We start from the raw sequence: 17,657 nt of genomic DNA on the forward strand, positions 1-17,657 counted from the left end.
GTTAACCCTGATGTAAAAGAAAAATAGTATATTTTTTAAAATGAATAAATAGCGAAAAACAAAGGCAGGTAGATTAATCCTAGAATTCTTACTAAATGCTGGTAGAAAGGTAACCTTGCCTCTGGTGCCTGTGTCTGTACTTTGACGTTATAGGAACCCCTTGTAACTAACATTTGTGGCTGATCAGTAGCCATCATGGCTAAACCTCCAACCACTTCTCCCAAAGATTGTTGGGAACTTCTGCATAAGGAATTAGTGTAGTCCATGGGCTCTCAAGTGGGTCATATGGCCCCCCAGGGGGCCAGACCCCTTTTCTAGTTTTTATATGGTACAGTTTACACCAGTGTCTCTCATCCTTGGCGACTTTAAGATGTGTACACTTCAATTCCCAGAATTCCCCCATGCTGGCTGGGGAATTCTGGGAGTTGAAGTCCACACACCTCAAAGTTGCCAAGGTCAAGAAACACCATTTTAGGTAAATAAGAAGTGCAGGTGATAAAGGACCTTTTTTCCACCTAACAGAGCCTATGGGGGGTTCACAGAGGTATAGGAGGCTCAGAAGGGGGCCATGAGCAAGGGCAGGTTATGAACACCTGGTTTAGTCCCCGAAGCCTTTTAAACTACATTTCCCAGCGTTCATTGAGAGGGCGCAACCTTGATGGGACCCGGTCAGGGTTTCCAACAGGGGGCGCTGCCCCCACGGCTTCTTTCATGAGGCCGCAATCCCGCCTCTCGCACGGGGGCTCCCAATATGGCGGCGCCCAGGAGGCGCAAGGCGTGAGGACGAGCGGCGGAGGCCGGGGCCATGAGGCCGGCGGCCTGCTCCTCCTCGGCGGCTGGGGGCAGCCAGGCAGCCAAGGGGAAAGGCGGAGGAAGGCGGCAACCGCAGAAGAAGCAGCCGCTGGCCGGGAAGCTCCACAAACTGGGGTTGGCGGTGAGGGAGTTTGTGGAGGCCGCGGCGGGGTCCGAAGGCGGCGGGCCCTCCGGGTCTCCTCGGCAGCCGGCGTGGAGCGGCCGCAGGAACCGACGGGAAGCGAGGCGAGAGAAGCGCAAGCTGAAGCGCGGGCGGCGGCGGCGGCTCCTGAACGGCCAGGGGGAGGCGGAGAGCCCGCTCCCCTCCCGGGCAGCCCCCGCGGCAAAGAAGACCCCGCCGCCACCGGCGCAGGCAGAGGAAGGAAAAGAAGAAAAGCAGCAGCCGCCAGCGCCGGGGAAGGCCCGGGCGCCGGCCAAGCCGCCCCCGGCCGCTCCCTCCGCGGCGCGCAAAAGAGCCCTGCTCGCCGCCAACGAGGCGGAGGATCGGGAAATCCGTCGCCTGGAGCGGCAGCTGGGGCTCCGCAAGCGCCGCAAGAAGCGGCGAGGGCTCGGCCAGGAGGGGGCGGCGGCGGCGGCGGCGGCGGCGCCCCTGCCACAAAGCTTCGCCCGGGACGGGCTGGATTATGTGCTGGGAGCGCTGAAGTCCGAGGCCGCTTTCTCGGGCCTCTACGAGAGCGGCGAGGAGGACGAAGAGGGGGAAGGGAGCGGGGCGGAGGAAGGACGCCTGCGCCCGGCGGAGGAGGGCCAGGACGAGGCGGGAAGCTCAGGGGACTCCAGCCCCGAGGAAGGAGAAGGTGAAAGTGAAGACGGAGAAGGGGAGTCCCCTGTCTGGGGAAGCCCGGAGGCGGCAGCCGAGGAACCCGCAGCTCCCAGGGAGTCAGAGGGGGTGTGTATACCGGTGCCCTCCCTTCCTTTGGTTTCCGCTGCGGCTCCCGTCTTGCCAAGCGTGGAGGCCTGATTGGGGAAAGGTGGTATAAAGGCTGCTGAAGCCCCCCAGATGTGGCCAAGTGGAGAGGCAGTTTGGTGTAGTGGTTAAAAGGCTGGTCTAGAAACCAGCTGGCTGGGAGTTATAATCCTCCCTTAGGCATGAAAGGAACTGGGTGACTTTGGGGCATTCACTCTTTCTCAGCCCAACCCACCTCACAAGGGTGTTGTGGGGAAAATAGGAGACAGGAGTGTTAGGTATGTCCTCTGGCTTGAGTTATATGTTTTTAAAAAGGCAGGATTAATAATAATTAAACCACATTGAGTAAACAACTCTGAGCAGAATGGGTGAGGAGTCCAATTTCAGTCAGTGATCCAGCTACCTTATAAGCACGCACATTGTGACGTGTATTTCTCATGGTCGCCATTGATAGTTTGAGGTTCAGGAGCATAAACTTTTTTTTAATTGTCAGTTACAGGTAATCCTCACTTAACAATCACAGTTGGGACTGGAATTTAGGTTGCTAAGCGATGCAGTCATTAAACGAATCATCACGTGACCAGACCCAATTTTACAAATTTGTTGCAGTGGTCATTGAATGAATCACATGGTCATTAAGCAAATCACACGGTTCCCATTAATTTTGCCAGAAGCTTGCTGGGTAGGTTGCAAATGGTGATTTCATGACCCTGGGACGCTGCAGCCATCGTAAGTGCAAGCTGATTGCCAAGTGCCCAGATCACAGTCATGTGATAGTGGGGGTGCTGTGACAGTCGTAACTTCGGGCACTGGTTGTAAGTCACTTTAGTGCCATTGTAACTTCAAACAGTCGCTAAACGAATGGTCATTAAGGACTATCTGTATTGCTTAACAGTGGTTATCTAAAAGGTTTGTGCACAAATGTTCTCATTGCTGATAATACAATACGAAAAATACTTGTTTTCATTCTTAATCATGAAGTTGTTTAATAAAACAAGTTTGCCTTTGTTTTTGTTTAGAATCCTAGCCAAGATGCTGCAAAGTGTGTTCCTCCTCAAATGCGAATTCCTGAAGAGCCAATAGATGCCAAAAAGAGAGAAGAATTAGAAAGGCTAAAGAAAACAGTGAAAGGTCTAATTAATAGGTAACATTGAACTTGTGCTAATTTTCCTTAGAGGAATTACATTTTCTGTCCATCTCATTTGCACTACTGTGATTTGTTTTCACTCTTTCATTAGCTCATCAGATCTGGCTTAGAATCATAGAGTTGGAAGGGGCCAGAGAGTCCAATCTCCTACTCAGGACAAAAATCCAAAGTAAATCCAAACACCATCTAGCCTTTGCTTTAATACATCCATTACTTTTCTAGGTAATCGGTTCTCCTTTCAAATTGCTCTTACTGTTCAAAATATTTTTTTTTCCTAATGTTCAACCAGAATCTTCCTTTAAGATCCTGTCTTAAAGACTAATCTCTTGAACTCCTTCTGTATGACAACCTGTGTTAGCTTCCCGTTTTTTTTCTGCAAGTAAAACTTTCTCAGTTTATTCAGCCTCTCTTCATATGACTTGGTTTCAAACCACTTGATCATGCTCACTGCTATTTTGTGAACGTAGACCAATTTGTCTAAATCCTTCAAGTACAGTTCCTCAGAACTTAACACAGTAGTCAAGATGTACAAGAGAGTGGAATTCTTACTTGTATAGCTGCAAGTTTCACAAGTTCAGTTACTGGGCCAGGTATCTCTCATCCTATATTTCTGCATTGCACTTGTTTCCTGAGGGAAGAATTTGCGGACTGTCAAATGAAATAAAATACCAGAATGAAACCTCTTAAGGTGAGATAGATAGATACATAGATACACATCTATCATTGCTATTTCTTTTGGGGGATAAGCAATGTTATGCAAAGTAAAAGAGTAAGAAGTAGTCATCCAAAGAAATTAAAGGAGTGATTTAAAGAAAGAATATAGCTAAATCTAGTTTATAGCAACACCATTTACTATATTCCTCTGTAGCTTTCTTGATTATGTGCCTTCAAGTCAGAGCTAACTCTTAGTGACTACATAGATAAACCTTCTCCAGGATGATCTGTCCCCAACTTGGTCCTTCAGGTCTTCCAACAGTGCACCCATCACTGCTGTAATTGAGTCCATCAGTTTGCTATGGATCATCCCCTTCTGTCAGAATCCTCGCAAGATTTTATAATAGATTATTAAATGGCTAGTTTAAAGGAAAAAAATGGTTTTTTACATGCTGCGATTCTGCCATTGAAAAGGGGGGGGGAGTAGGAATGAGAAACCGTTTAAAGCAGATGGCTCCTTATCACAAGCTCTGGCATGCTCAAGGTCATACCAGCAAGAGAATCAGAGGACCAAGAGCTAAGGGCGATGTGGGGGGGCGGGGGAGTAAGAAAAACAGCTTTTGGCGCGCTTTTGATCAGTCTTAGCAATGCTTTGGATCTGTACAAATGTACATCTGTACATTCTCAATAAATGAACTTTCTTTTGAATCAATATTGGTTGCAAGGAAAGTTGCTGGATTTGGGATCAACAGGTGGCAGCTCGTTACACCTTCTTTCTTTCCATTTTTGCCACCATTATAGAATCCTTAGGATTTTGTAGTGATTGTTTTTCTAGCATCACACAGAAAAGCATGTATTTGTAAAAGATGTGCACCAAAAAGCCTATATTAGGCTGAATACAGAAAGTCACCACACAACAGGAAGTGATGAATAACATGCAGATTTTCTTTATTTTTGGACTAAAAATAAATACATAAAATAATAGCCCAGACCAGATTTAGATGGAGTGTGTACTTAGAAATTAAAATAAGGAAAATCCAAAAATACGTCAAGATATGCTTTAAACACCCATAGGTGTTTAACTTTAATAAAAAAAAAGTTTAATTTTACTCTTATGTAATTGTTTCCCACTAGGTTGAGCGAACCAAATCTAGCTTCTATAAGTGGGCAGTTGGAAGAACTGTATATGACAAACAGTAGAAAAGATATGAATGAAACATTAACAAATATTCTTATCTGTGCTTGTGTTATGGAATCAGCAGTACCTTCCAGACTGCTGTCGGAGCATGTTCTTTTGGTTAGTGTTCTTCATCAGACTGTGGGAATCGAGGTAACTTTTCTTGACATTTCTTTAATTTGTCTTATACAAGTTGGGAATGTAGTAAAAACTTTTTTTCATTATTAGGCACTAATTATGTTCTGGTACTTTCACAACATCCTGGTGCCTGTGCATGTTATGATATATTAAACTAAGAAGCTAGACCTAACAAAATGACATTCCACCCTTTGATTAATTTTTTTAACTCCCCCAGTGGAAGATATGTGGTGAGAGAAGAAGAAAGGTTAATTTTATATATTTTACTTGTTTTCTAAATTTAATCTCCACCTTTTACCTCAAGTGTCAAATGTGAAGCATTCTTATGAAAACTTACAGTAATAATACATTAAATATATTGCTGGTGACAGAACTGGTGTGTTACAGTGCTGAAAATGTTGAATTAGAGTAGAGAGTCCTGAGTTCAAATGCTCACCCAGTGACTCCTTGCCAGTTCGGTTTACGTCACAAGATTGTCATGAAGATAAATGGAGAGGAGAGTAAGAAGTATAAAATTATATTAAATACAGGTCGTCCTCCTTTAGCAACCACATTGGGACCAGCAACTCGGTCATTAAGCGAAGCAGTGAAGATTAAACCACTGCAGATTAAAAGGCATAGGTTTAACTGAAAAGGCTACCTGTCCAATGATAGTGTAGTCCAATAATTAATACCAGATCTATGCAAAACTAACAGATCTGGGTAGGGTAGGTTATATACATCACTAGTTAGCAATATCATTTTAGTGTAGCTGACGATAATGCCCTTTTCTAAATTGCTGGTTAGCAGGTTTTAGGGCCACAGGTTTTAGTTATTGTTAGGTTTCCTTTCTGAAATACTTAACCAATCAATATTCATAGATCTTTTCTGTGTCTGCACGTGTGTTAAACTATTCCAGGTTGGTGCTCACTTTTTGGAAACCGTGGTGAGGAAATTTGATGATGTCTACAAAAGTGAAGCCGAAGGAAAAGAATGCGAGAACCTGCTTATCTTAATTGCTAATTTGTACAACTTTTATGTAGTGCATTCACTGCTGATTTTTGACATCTTAAAGAAGTTTGTTAGCACTTTTTCCGGAAAGGATATTGAACTAATTCTGCTGCTGCTGAAGAATGTGGGCTTTTCCTTGAGGAAAGATGATGCTCTAGCACTGAAAGAACTTATCACTGAGGCCCAGAAAAAAGCGAATGCAGTAGGGAAACAATTCCAGGACCAGTCAAGGGTATGAATACATTTTTTAAAAAAAGAGATTTTAGAGCAGTGTTTCTCAAACTTAGCAACTTTAAGATGGGTGGACTTCAACTCCCAGAATTCCCCAGCCAGCCAAAGTTGAAGTCCATCTATCTTAAAGTTGCAGTTTGAAAAACACTGAACTAGAGGGTTAGGGTGATTGCCAGATGATGGCCATAAAGAATAATAAAAATAAATTCCAGTATAGCAAGCTATGGTGAATTAATTGGAAATAGATAGTTTATATAACAACCAGTTACTAATAAGTGGTGGAACATTTGCTGGCTGGGGAATTCTGGGAGTTGATCCACACATCTTAAAGGTGCCAGGTTTGAGAAACACTGTTTTAGAACATTCTTATTATGAGGATACGTTGGCAATAGCTTTAATACATTTATACAAGGAAAATGCAGTTTGCCATTGCTGAGATACAATAGGAAGGAATTCCATTTTCTATCTTTGATTAGCTACTAAAGCTGTACCTCTTTGTCATCAAACTGTTGTATTGGGAGACCAGTAGCATAATGGAGTGTTCCTGTTTAAGCAGAGAGGACAGAAAACTGGAGGTCATATTTCTCCTCTTCCACCCAGTAGCACAGACAATGATACGTGGATGACCTTATGCATATCAGATGGATGGAAGTGTGCGATACCATCAACATCTCATTGTAAATACTTGGCTTTTCAAATACGTTTATATTATTTCAGGCCTTTTTCCAACAGATCTGTTAAGGTGGATCAGAGTTGTTATTCTTTTTTGGTTGAAGACTGCATTGAAAAGAGGTTGGCTTACTTAAGAGTAATAATTCTTAGTGATTATATTGTATAAAAACAAGGCTATGCTTAGGCGTGTTCTAGGTAATATAAACATCCAGGTCTGTGCTATAGAATGTCATCAGGAGTCATCAGGAGCTCAGCTCAGCGGTGCAATGTTTTTTACAGGTTTGAGCATCCCCTACTAAACGGAACTTTTTAAAATTAGTAAAATAATAATGGCTGGGGAAGGAACTCAGTGACATTTTTTATTTTGTTGGGCAAGTTTTAATATCAGTTGTGGAGTTCAGTATAAAATGGTAGCTTAGCTGTAGTCTGTTTTTCATATTTCTGTTAGGAAAGTTGCCATTTTAGGCTTTAGAATAATAATGCAGGCCTATTATATTTTTTCAAAAGGTTCGCTTTATGTTGGAGATTATGTTGGCGCTAAAAAATAATGACATGAGGAAAATTCCTGGTTATGATCCAGAGCCAGTTGAAAAATTACGAAAGCTGCTGAGAACACTGGTAAAGTAGAGAAAACATTTATTCCTTTTTTAAAATCTATATTCTCTTAATAGAATCTGAACAATAGTAGAAACTGTTACTAATATTATGAAGATTTTGGACCTATTAATATTAAATTACAGCAAAATACAATTAAGTTTACAGGAAAAGAATTGACTGATGGGTTTGTCACTTATTTAAAAAGAGCCCAGTGTCAAATAAAACACAGTTTTGGTCTTCCAGTTACATTTGAGTGTAGGGAAGATGAACAGTAATTATACTGACCAGCCTTTCAATATAAATATCTTTATTTTTAAAAAAGGGTCTGTGTGAACACTCTTCTTTTTCTACAGACTCACAATAATAGTTCCGGAAAAGAATCTCAACTTCGTGTGTCGTTGGAGTCTCTCCTCACAGCTGATCAGGTTGGTCGCTGGTGGATTGTTGGATCCTCTTGGACTGGTGCCCCAATGGTTGACAGCACCAGCAACAAAATTGATCAAATACTACCTGTGGGAAAGGTAATGGTACGCTAATATCTTTTTAACACTATGGTTTAAACAATTTCTCAGTATGCTTTTTTTCTTCCAGTAAGTTTCTTTATTAACATATATGAGTACAGTATGATGGTAGTGGAGTTGCTTGGAAATTGATTTGTTTCAAAATCTATTCAGTGGTGACTGAAGTAGAAAATACTAATCTTACATTGCCATAATGAGTGGGAGCTTCCTCTTTTTCATGTCTACCAGAGTGAAAAGGCTGTGTTTTGTTTTGTTTTATATCTCCCCACTTCCTTTACTTCTAAGTCTGAATGCTCAGTTGCAAACATTATTCAGTTCCCACACAATGGTCAACAATAATCTGTCTGGAAACACCATTACTAGCATACTAGAGAAACCTTAGCCATGATTTGTTGACAAATACTAACCCAAAGGCATCCAGGTAAATCACGTTATTACTTAAAATGATGTCTTAATCCAGCTTTTATGTTCATTACAGATGTGCAGAACCTACATTCTGTTTCACCTCCAGATCATGCCAGTCCAACTGTGGGTCCCAGAATGACTCCATTGGCGTGGTCTGGAGAAAAATCAGAATGTTCTGGAATTCTCCAGAATATTTCATTCCCAGAAAAACAGATCTTGTACATACATGGAGTTGTTTTTCAAAGAAGTGTGCTTAAATTATCTTTTTTTTTTTTTTTGAAGAAAAGTTATCACAGATTCCCTATATGGATTAGAGACCTAGATCCGCTTCTGTGAAAAGTCACATATCCCTAGTTGCTATTGTCCTTGAAAGAAATTGATTACTATTTTAAAAAAAACTTCAGAGCCAAATAATAACAAGGGTCAGGAAAATGGTTCAGGATCTGGATCAGGAGATAATTTCAGATGGATATCCTCTTGTCTTCTTTTTCTTCAAAATAGAAGTCCAAGCAAGCTTCTTCAAAATATTGGAAATATACTATTTAATTTGGCACAAAAACCTGCCATTTTTTAAAAAAACAGTGGAGTTTCCTAAGGAATTACTCACCTTGCTTCCATGAAAGCTTAAAGCTTAGGCTTTATTATTTAGGCTTTATTATTTATTATTTAGGCTTTATTATTTCGTATTTATTAAACTTACTCTACCCCTACTGATGAGGTCTCTCAGTGATTCCAGTAAAATCAAATTAAAATCGTAGATACTACAAACTGAATAAAATCAGTTGCCTTTTGAGAGGCAAACAAGGAGACAAGGTCTGTCTACTTTGTAGCACCCCAAAGAACTGGGACAGCTACAGAAAAAGCTTGGCTCCAAATAATGGGAAGAAGAACCAACAGAACTGTAGCCAGATCTCCTTGGATAATCTCAGGGGGCAGGAAGCTCATACGAAAAGAGGTGCTGTCTTAAATAGCCTGGAGTCATTTTATACAGAGGTTTAAAGTTAATAATTGGTCATTTAAATTCTGCCCAGAAACAAATTGGGAAGCCTCACTTTTAGCAGCAGGTTTAACATGGTCTGTGAATGCAGCCCAGCTGTTGAGTTCTTCATCAACTGAAGTTTCCAAAAAAGACACAAAGTCAACCCCACCTAAAATATGTTACGCTAATGAAGCAGGAGGCTTACCAGTGCCTGCAGCCCAGTTTGAAGGTCATTTTCTTTCCAGAAGTGATGCTGATGTCTTAAAGATAAGTACTTAACCACCTTAAGATGCCTTAAAGGTGCTCCTGGGAGATCTGTTATTGTCGCTCCTGATCATAAGCACCTCTGTCTTCTCTAGATTCAGTTGTTATCCCTCATCCGATCCATTACCAATTGCAGGCAGGTTTTGGGGGGAACCAGAATCTCTGAAGATGTTACAGTGAAATAGATTTAATTGTCATCAGCATACTGTCAGCACCCCATTCAAAATCTTCTGATGATCTCTCCGCATAGTTTCACGTAGATGCTGAAAATCACTGAAGGCAGAAGGGAACCCTGAGAGGACAATTTATATAATAACTCCCATTTCAAAGATCAGCCATCCCAAATCACACCATTTGAAATCTATGTGAGAGAATAGCAAAACCAGCGCAGGCCAGTACCTCCTCACACAGTCCAAAAGAATACAGTGGTGATGTTATGGAAAGTCACAGGGAGGTCAAGAAAACTCAGCATCACATTCCCTCAGTCAGTCCTCAGACAAAGATAATCCATTTGCCCAAGCAAGGCAAGTTCAGCTTCATTCTGAAACCAGTTTCAAATGGGTTAAGATAATTTGCTTTCTCAAGGACTGCTTGCAGCTGAAAAGCAATCATTCTTTGATCACCATAAGCCAACTATGGAAGGTTAAAGACTGTAATATAACTGAGATTGTTCTTATGACTCATAGCTACATCTCCTCCTCCTGTTCCTGACCCATTGTACTACATAATACATGGCTGGGAAAAGCTAGGAGCATACCAGCCTCGTTGTTGACTTTGCTCCTGTTCTTTATGTACCTGAAGCATCAAAGACACGATTTTTAAAAATAAGTATTTATAATTTACAGAATGTTTAATTCTCAACCCTTCAGGTAAGCTCAAAGATTCTGAAACTTGCTCATAAGCAGAGGATGAATACTGATATCAGGAGAAATATATTTTGTATTTTGATGACAAGTGAAGATTTTTTGGATGCTTTTGAAAATCTTTTAAAGTAAGTATGTACTCATCAGGGCAGAACACTCACTGATATTTTCAGGAACACAAACGGAAATGTGATGGCTACAAAAGATAGATAAAAGAGGGTTTCTCCTGCTTGATGCAAAGAAACTGAATAAGAGACAAGGAGCAATATCGCTAACAATAATTAGCCCCAGAGTTAGGCAGGACTTAAGTCTGAGTCTTCTCTAAGAACAGCTAATCTGAATCCTGTCTCCATGGATCAGCTAGACCAGTTGTGATATTTATGCGCTACTTACATGAGAACCTGCTTATGGTAAAGAAATATACACAAATGTACCCAGAGGACCCATAGATTAAGAGGCAAAGCATTGTTAAATGTGTTGTTTAAGAACTGTGAAGTATCTGCTTAATGGAGAAATTGAGTCTTCAGCTGCGAATAAGTTAAGCTACTGAACAAATAGCTGTCTATCATAATATGTGTTTTGTTTAGCAGTAATATACACAAAATAGTCTCTCTCTCTGTATGAAGGAATTGAGATTTTTGACATAACTCTGCATCTACTTCTATATGCTTTCAGCATCTGGATCTAGAATTTAATTGCATCTCTTTGATCTTTTTGGCTGATAACATCCCAGGGAATTTTCTGTGGCGTTGTTTGTCCTAAATTGCAGCTTTTATTCCATTGACCTCATTGAAATATAGCTTAGTATAAAGTGGAGCACTTCCGTCTTAACAAAAGAGGCAGGTAGTTCATCTCAAAATTAAAAACTAGATTAAAAAAATAAAATGATGCAAATGTTTGTGCTTCATATACTCTGCATTATAATATTAAGCATTTTTCATTTTAATTGACTGTAGTACTGCCAAGCCTTTGACAGGAAGGCTAAATCAGACTTATTTGGACAGGACAGGTACTGCCCAAGTTAAGAGTTTTCCCTGCCAACTGGTCTTAATTTTCTTTTGTGGTCCAGCTCTGTGAGAAAGAATACTGTTCGCTCCTGCCAGACTTTCTGCTGAGACAGCCAGTGAGGACTCATTAATGCTGATTATATTTTTATAATTAGTTGGGTTGAGATTCCCAACACCCTCAATTAGGAATTAAAAAAACTTGGAAGATAGTTTCTCCTCAGTAACTGCCACTAGTAACTTCTTTATTCTGTATCAGGGTGATTATAATCTGGAAATTTAAGGGAGCCTTTTCTTCAGTCCTTTTGATTGCCAGAGCATTTAAATATGAATGCAACCTAGACTCCTTCCTACAACCCTTGCATGTTTTAAAAAAATTATAATATTGTGAGCTTTGCCCCCAATTCTACCCAATCTGCAGGAACGCATATTTTTTTAACCATATATACAAAAGCCTTCCTCAATTAGAGGCCATCCTGGTGGAAGGTTTAGTCCAACAGATCAAAAATTACCCGAATGGAGAAAAATAAAATAGAAATATCCCACAGTCAAGTACTAGATCAGTGTTTTTCAAACTTGGCAACTTTAAGATGTGTGGACTTCAATTCCCAGAATTTCCCACATGCTGGCTGAGGAATTCTGGGAATTGAAGTCCACACATCTTAAAGCTGCCAAGTTTGAAAAACACTGTCCTAGATTTATCTAGACTATTCCAGAAGGGACTAATTATGGTTCTTGGGCTGGCAAAAACTGTTTTTAGAATGTTTCTATATAAAAAGTTCAGAAAACAGAGCTTTCATTATGGCATTTCATGCATTAGGCTTAAGCTTAAAGATCAGCAGGAGAGAGAGATTGTCCATATCCTCATAGATTGTTGCCTGCAAGAGAAGACTTACAATCCCTTCTACGCGTATTTATCTGCCAAGTTCTGTGAATATGAAAGGCGATTTCAGGTGAGTAAAAAGCTTATCTTATTCTTTACCAGTTAGAGAGTTGACCTTTTGAGAATAAAAAGTATATTATCAAGTATAGAAATAACTTAAATAAATAAATGGGTTCTAAAGTTAATACCTATATTTATTTAAGTCATGAATTTCAGGAAGCAAAAAGGCGTTAAATGCTTCTATGTGTCTGTAAAGCTCTCCCCCACACCACCCATAAGAGAGCCTGATGTGAAAAGGCTGCAGAGCTGAGCTGCACAACACTTTGTATGCAGAAGATCTCAGCATCTCTACAGCTGGAGGTCTGCAGACTGATTCATGAAGGGTGTTGTCTTCCCCTTCACCCCAAATCTCAACTCTCTTCTCAGATTCTTAAATAAATTTTAAAGGAGGGAAAGACCAAAGGGCAGTAAGTAAGAGAAATAATTCACTTGCTTGTGTTCTCAAGTCTGGTTCAGCCTTCTGAAAAATAGAGTGTAATTTGAGACCAGGAAGAGCTACAAAGTCAATTTCTTTCCTTTGATGCTTTTGAATCCTTTCTATTCTTCTAAAAGGAATAGTCTGTCTCCTGTTTTTAGTCGATAGGTCTGGCAAGAAGGAAGAACAGAAAACCTCTTGAAAATGAAGAGATCTCTCTGCTGTGCTGCATTTCATTTGTTTGTTTGTTTGTTTGTTTGGTTTTTAAGGCCACACACGTATTGCCGATTGTGGGTGGCTTACAGAGAGTTAAACAATTTTGAAAACATAAAAAACCATGTTGGGAGGAACAAATCAGATCTATTACACCATTGCTAGTACATAGCAGGATCACACATAAATCTAACTCAAAGCCAGCTGAAAGAACCAGGTCTTAAGTTCCTTCCTGGAGGCCAACAGGGTCAGGGCTATAGAGACCTCAGGAGGGATACTGTTCCATGGGGCAGGCTAGCAACAGAGAAGGCATGCCTCCTGGGTCCCATAAGGTGGCATTGTTTAATTGATGGGACCCAGAACACACAGACCCTGTGAGATCTTATTGGACAGGCAAAAACAGTTGGAGAATGGCAGACCTGCAAATGTCCAGGCCCTGTGCCATGAAGGGCTTTATCGATGATCATCAGCACCTTGATTTGCACTCAGAAGCAGGTCATGGGCCTGGGGGGATTTGGCCCTCCTCCCAAATGATTGCTTGCAGTGGCTATCAATCTTTGGCAACTTTTAGCGTGTCAGCATAACTGTGGAATAAAAGACATATTCTTAGGGAACATGGTGAAATATTGTTTAATTACAATGCTTTCTGCTTTTATTTTGTGAATTAGATGACATTCCAGTTCAGTATGTGGGACAAAATCAGAGATCTGGGAAATTTGTCTGCTGCTGCTTTCTCCAACTTAGTTAATCTCTTGACTCACCTGCTAAAGACTAAATCGCTCTCTCTTACTGTCTTCAAGGTGAATAGAATTATTTTTTTTAATGTTTATAGCTCTTAGGTTCATGCATAGCGCATTTTTTTTTCTGTAACTCCTGTCCAGGCAGAGTATATGACTAGTTATATTTCAAGAAAAAATATCAGCATATTCTTTTTTGTGTTAGTTTTTGGGTGGTACAGGTAGTCCATGAATTATGGCCATTTGTTCAATGACTGTTGGAAGTTAATATAGTGCTGAACAAAGGGACTTACAACTGGTCCTCAAAGTTCCAGCCATTGCAGTCCCCCCACAGTTACATCAACAAAATTTGGGTGCCTGGCAACCAGCTCGCACTTATGACTGGTTGTAGCATCCCGTGGTCACGTGATCGCCATTTGCAACCTTCCCTGTCAGCTTCCCCCAAGCAAAGTCAATGGGAAGCTGGCAAGGAAGGTCACAAGTAGCTGGGGTAAGTTCCCCTCCCCCAGCCTTTCTTTGTTTGCGTGCACCGTGCCCTCCTCCCCCCCTTCAGCCACACACACACCCCACACCCTCTTTCCATGACCTGCCTGCGATCACACACACACATGCATGTACCCCGCACCCTCTTTCCTGCCTCCTTATGATCTCACGCACCCTACAGCCTCTTTCCTCAGCCTCCCTGCGATCACACACACACCGTGCTCTCTTTCCTTGGTATCCCTGTGATTGCACACACCTATCCTACGCCCTCTTTCCACGGCCTCCCTTCCACGGCCTCCCTTCCACGGCCTCCCGGCAATCACATGCACCCTGTGCCCTCTTTCCTCAGCCTCCCTGTGCATGCACCCCTGTGCCATTTTTCCACAGCTTCCCTGCACACACACATGCCCCGTACCCTCTTTCCTTGCCCTCCCTGTGATCACATGCACCACATACCCCACACCCTCTTTTCCCAGCCTCCCTGCATTCACGCACACACACACCCCACGCCCTCATTTCCCAGGCTTTCTGAGCTCATGCCACACCAAGCACCCCTCCCCCAACCAGGGCCTCCCCCACCCCCCTGCAGCACCCCCATGCTCTTTACCTGGGATTCCCTCCGCTTCCTGCTTAACAACCCACGCATCCTGGGTTATGACAACAGCCGGGACTGTCTGGATTGCCATTGCTAAGCCATGCGGTTGTATGACATTGCACTTCACGCAATTGCAGTTGTAACTCAAGGACTATCTGTAAAGTATTTTACAGGCTACTGGAGTGGAATGGCTTTAAGGTTTAAGTAAATGACTGTTCATTAGTTAATGAAAATTTTACCATATTCTTGGAAGTATGTGTGAGATTTTTTTTATGTTGGAGTCATGATTGCACTTTAAACTCTTGCTATAAGTTCAAGCAATTGAAGCCAGCTTTGGGAAATACTGCTGAGTTTTCTTTTTTATTAATGTACATGAGATGTATATCTAAGTGATAGTATTTTGAAAATAATTTGATAAGTTGACAGTAGGATTGCGCACACTTTGAAAATGATTTTGAAAAAGGGCTTTGGACCTCTCTGCTGAGCCTGAGAACAATCGGGTGGCTTTAATAACTAGCAGAGAGGTACTGTGTCCATGCAAGGCACTCATCCAGATCATTTTTGAAGCATAGACAGACCTAGATGAGAGTTCTTAAACAGGATTTGCTTTGACCTGCTCTTCCATTGCTGTTTAATTAGGTGATTGAATTCAGTGAATTAGATAAGCCGAAAGTTCACTTCCTACGGCAGGTGTTATCTGCGTTATTCCTAAAAACAGAACAAGAAGAGCTCAACCATATCTTTGGAAAGTAAGTCTTCCCAAGTATTCCGAGTGGGATTTGTCAAGCCATTTTTACAATTAGAAAAGGGAATTTGTTTGTTTATTTATTTTTAAATGAATAAATAGTTCTGGCTACACATGGCAACAAGCATTTACAGCATCTCAGTTCTGCTGTTGAGCCCAAATGGAAGCATTTAGTAGCTTAACCAGCCAAGCCATAGAATATTAATATAAATCTTGTTCATCTAATACTGTTTTTTAAAACCATGATGTAGCAATGTCTAAAAGGAAATGCAAGTTATTTAAACCACAGTTTTCTGTGTATCTTCCAGGTTGGCTGACAACCCCAAGTTGGGGATGCTACATGAAGGCTTGAAGCTTTTCCTTACCCATTTCTTGATGAAAAATATTCAAGCTCACACACGTGTTGAAGAAGGTGCTTTACTAAAAGAGAAAATTGAACTAGTAACTAAAGCACTGAAAGCAAAAGAGTCAAAACTGAAATTATAATATCAAGTATATTTTATCGAGTCTCCCTTACAAAAAACAGAGAAAATATTTGTGGACTGTGGTGGTATATGATATACAGATGTCATTGTTCTTCACAAAAATGTGGAGCTAGTTAAGGTTTGATATTCAAACTATTGTACCCAGTTTAGAAATATATGCATATATAAATGCTGAGATTTTTGATGTTTTACATATTTTAATAGTATATTATTAAAACACAAGACAAAATCACAAATGAACTTTTGGGGGATTTTTGAAAAAATAAAATTATATTTCCAAGGTACCTTGACATTTTCTTACTGAACCTCTTATAAAACCAGACATGGAGCAGTGAATGGGATTGCTACATAATAGTAAACATGGCCAAATTACCAGTAATTCCATATTTCTCATCCCATTCTATTCTCTTTGTAAATTTTTATCTTGCGCATTTAGTCGTTTGGCTAATACTTTGATACGCAATTTTTTCCCAGTGAAATTTTCTCTGACAGATAACTCACTATTAATGCAGCTGCTATGCTATCTTAAAGTGGTGATTTGTCATGCAGAAACCTGAGTTCTTCACTGGTTTTTTTTTTTTTAAATTACCATTCTAAGTGATCAGATGTATCTTGTACTTAGAGTAAATGAGAATATCATACTTCAGTAAAACTAAAACATAATTTTTTAATTACTGATTCGTCTTACTGGTATAATTTATTTAGTTTTCTAATTCTCCTCTCCCAAGTTCACTTCATTCTTCATCGCATAGTCTTCTCATTTTACAATTCTTTTCCTTCTCTCATCTTTTGAGCATTCTTAGTCTCATACATCAACTTTTTATCAAAAATATTTGATTGCTTCTGGCATTACATTTGCTCACTAATTTTCCTAAATCACGCTACAAAGAAAATTTTATTTGGAAGCAATTTAGAAAATTAATGGCTTCCTGCCTCATCGGTATCTAAATTTAGCCTGGGTCATTAAATCAAACAGATCATTATCAAAAATAGCACGTGAATTGTTAAGCATCGTAGAATGGTGGCAAATGCCACTTGAGTTTTGGTCTTCTATTCAAAACAAACCTTATTGCTGGAATGGTGAGAGGATAAAGGAAAGTTATGCCACATACTGTAATGGGGGAAACATTTGACAAATATTTATCCAGCCTGGTAAACATAGCAAACTTAGTGGGGTGGGGGTTAGGCCTCTGCGCAAGCCTGAAAAACAGTGCTGTTGTTTTAAGGAGTCACCTGTATTAAGATTACAAAATGCTAATATTGTGAAGTATAAATGGAGCGTATACAATATTTCTATATAATAGAATTTTTCAAACTCTGTCCCAAAGAATTCTTGGGTTCCATGAGAACAAAGGGCAAATAAAACGTTCACTCGAATGCAACCAGTGTCACTAGAGCTTTGCCTCTTGGGGGGGGGGGGGACCGAACAGATTCCATAGCCTGAAGAAGTTTGAAAACCTGCTATATTCCATTACTAATAGTTAGGCAAAGAGACAATTAACCTTGATAATATTTTTTATCTATGCTTATAAACAGTTGTGAATTTCTAAAAACACAAGCCCACCAAACAATTATGCTGGAGTAATATAAGAGCCACTTGGCCATTTTAGCCCAGCAGGATGGCAGCAGTGGGCAACTTGGCCAATCTCTGAAGAAGAAAAAACCCTAAGCAAAAGCCTTGT

General features: G+C 40.6%; 1 protein-coding gene across 1 annotated transcript; it reads left to right on the forward strand.

Moving 5' to 3' along the window:
* Positions 1-721: 721 nt before the first annotated feature.
* NOM1 (nucleolar protein with MIF4G domain 1) lies at positions 722-17,328 on the forward strand. The gene is made up of 11 exons (XM_007433847.3): positions 722-1,699; positions 2,737-2,861; positions 4,653-4,848; positions 5,732-6,055; positions 7,234-7,344; positions 7,677-7,844; positions 10,362-10,483; positions 12,180-12,312; positions 13,599-13,730; positions 15,385-15,494; positions 15,799-17,328. The coding sequence occupies exons 1-11, from the start codon at positions 806-808 to the stop codon at positions 15,974-15,976; spliced, it is 2,493 nt and encodes an 830-aa protein (XP_007433909.2). The 5' UTR covers positions 722-805; the 3' UTR covers positions 15,977-17,328.
* Positions 17,329-17,657: the final 329 nt, after the last annotated feature.

Source organism: Python bivittatus, unplaced genomic scaffold (genome assembly GCF_059951505.1).
Source record: "Python bivittatus isolate LINGU-HERP-01145 unplaced genomic scaffold, Pbiv_v1 ctg000610_np1212, whole genome shotgun sequence".
Lineage (NCBI taxonomy): Eukaryota > Metazoa > Chordata > Lepidosauria > Squamata > Pythonidae > Python > Python bivittatus.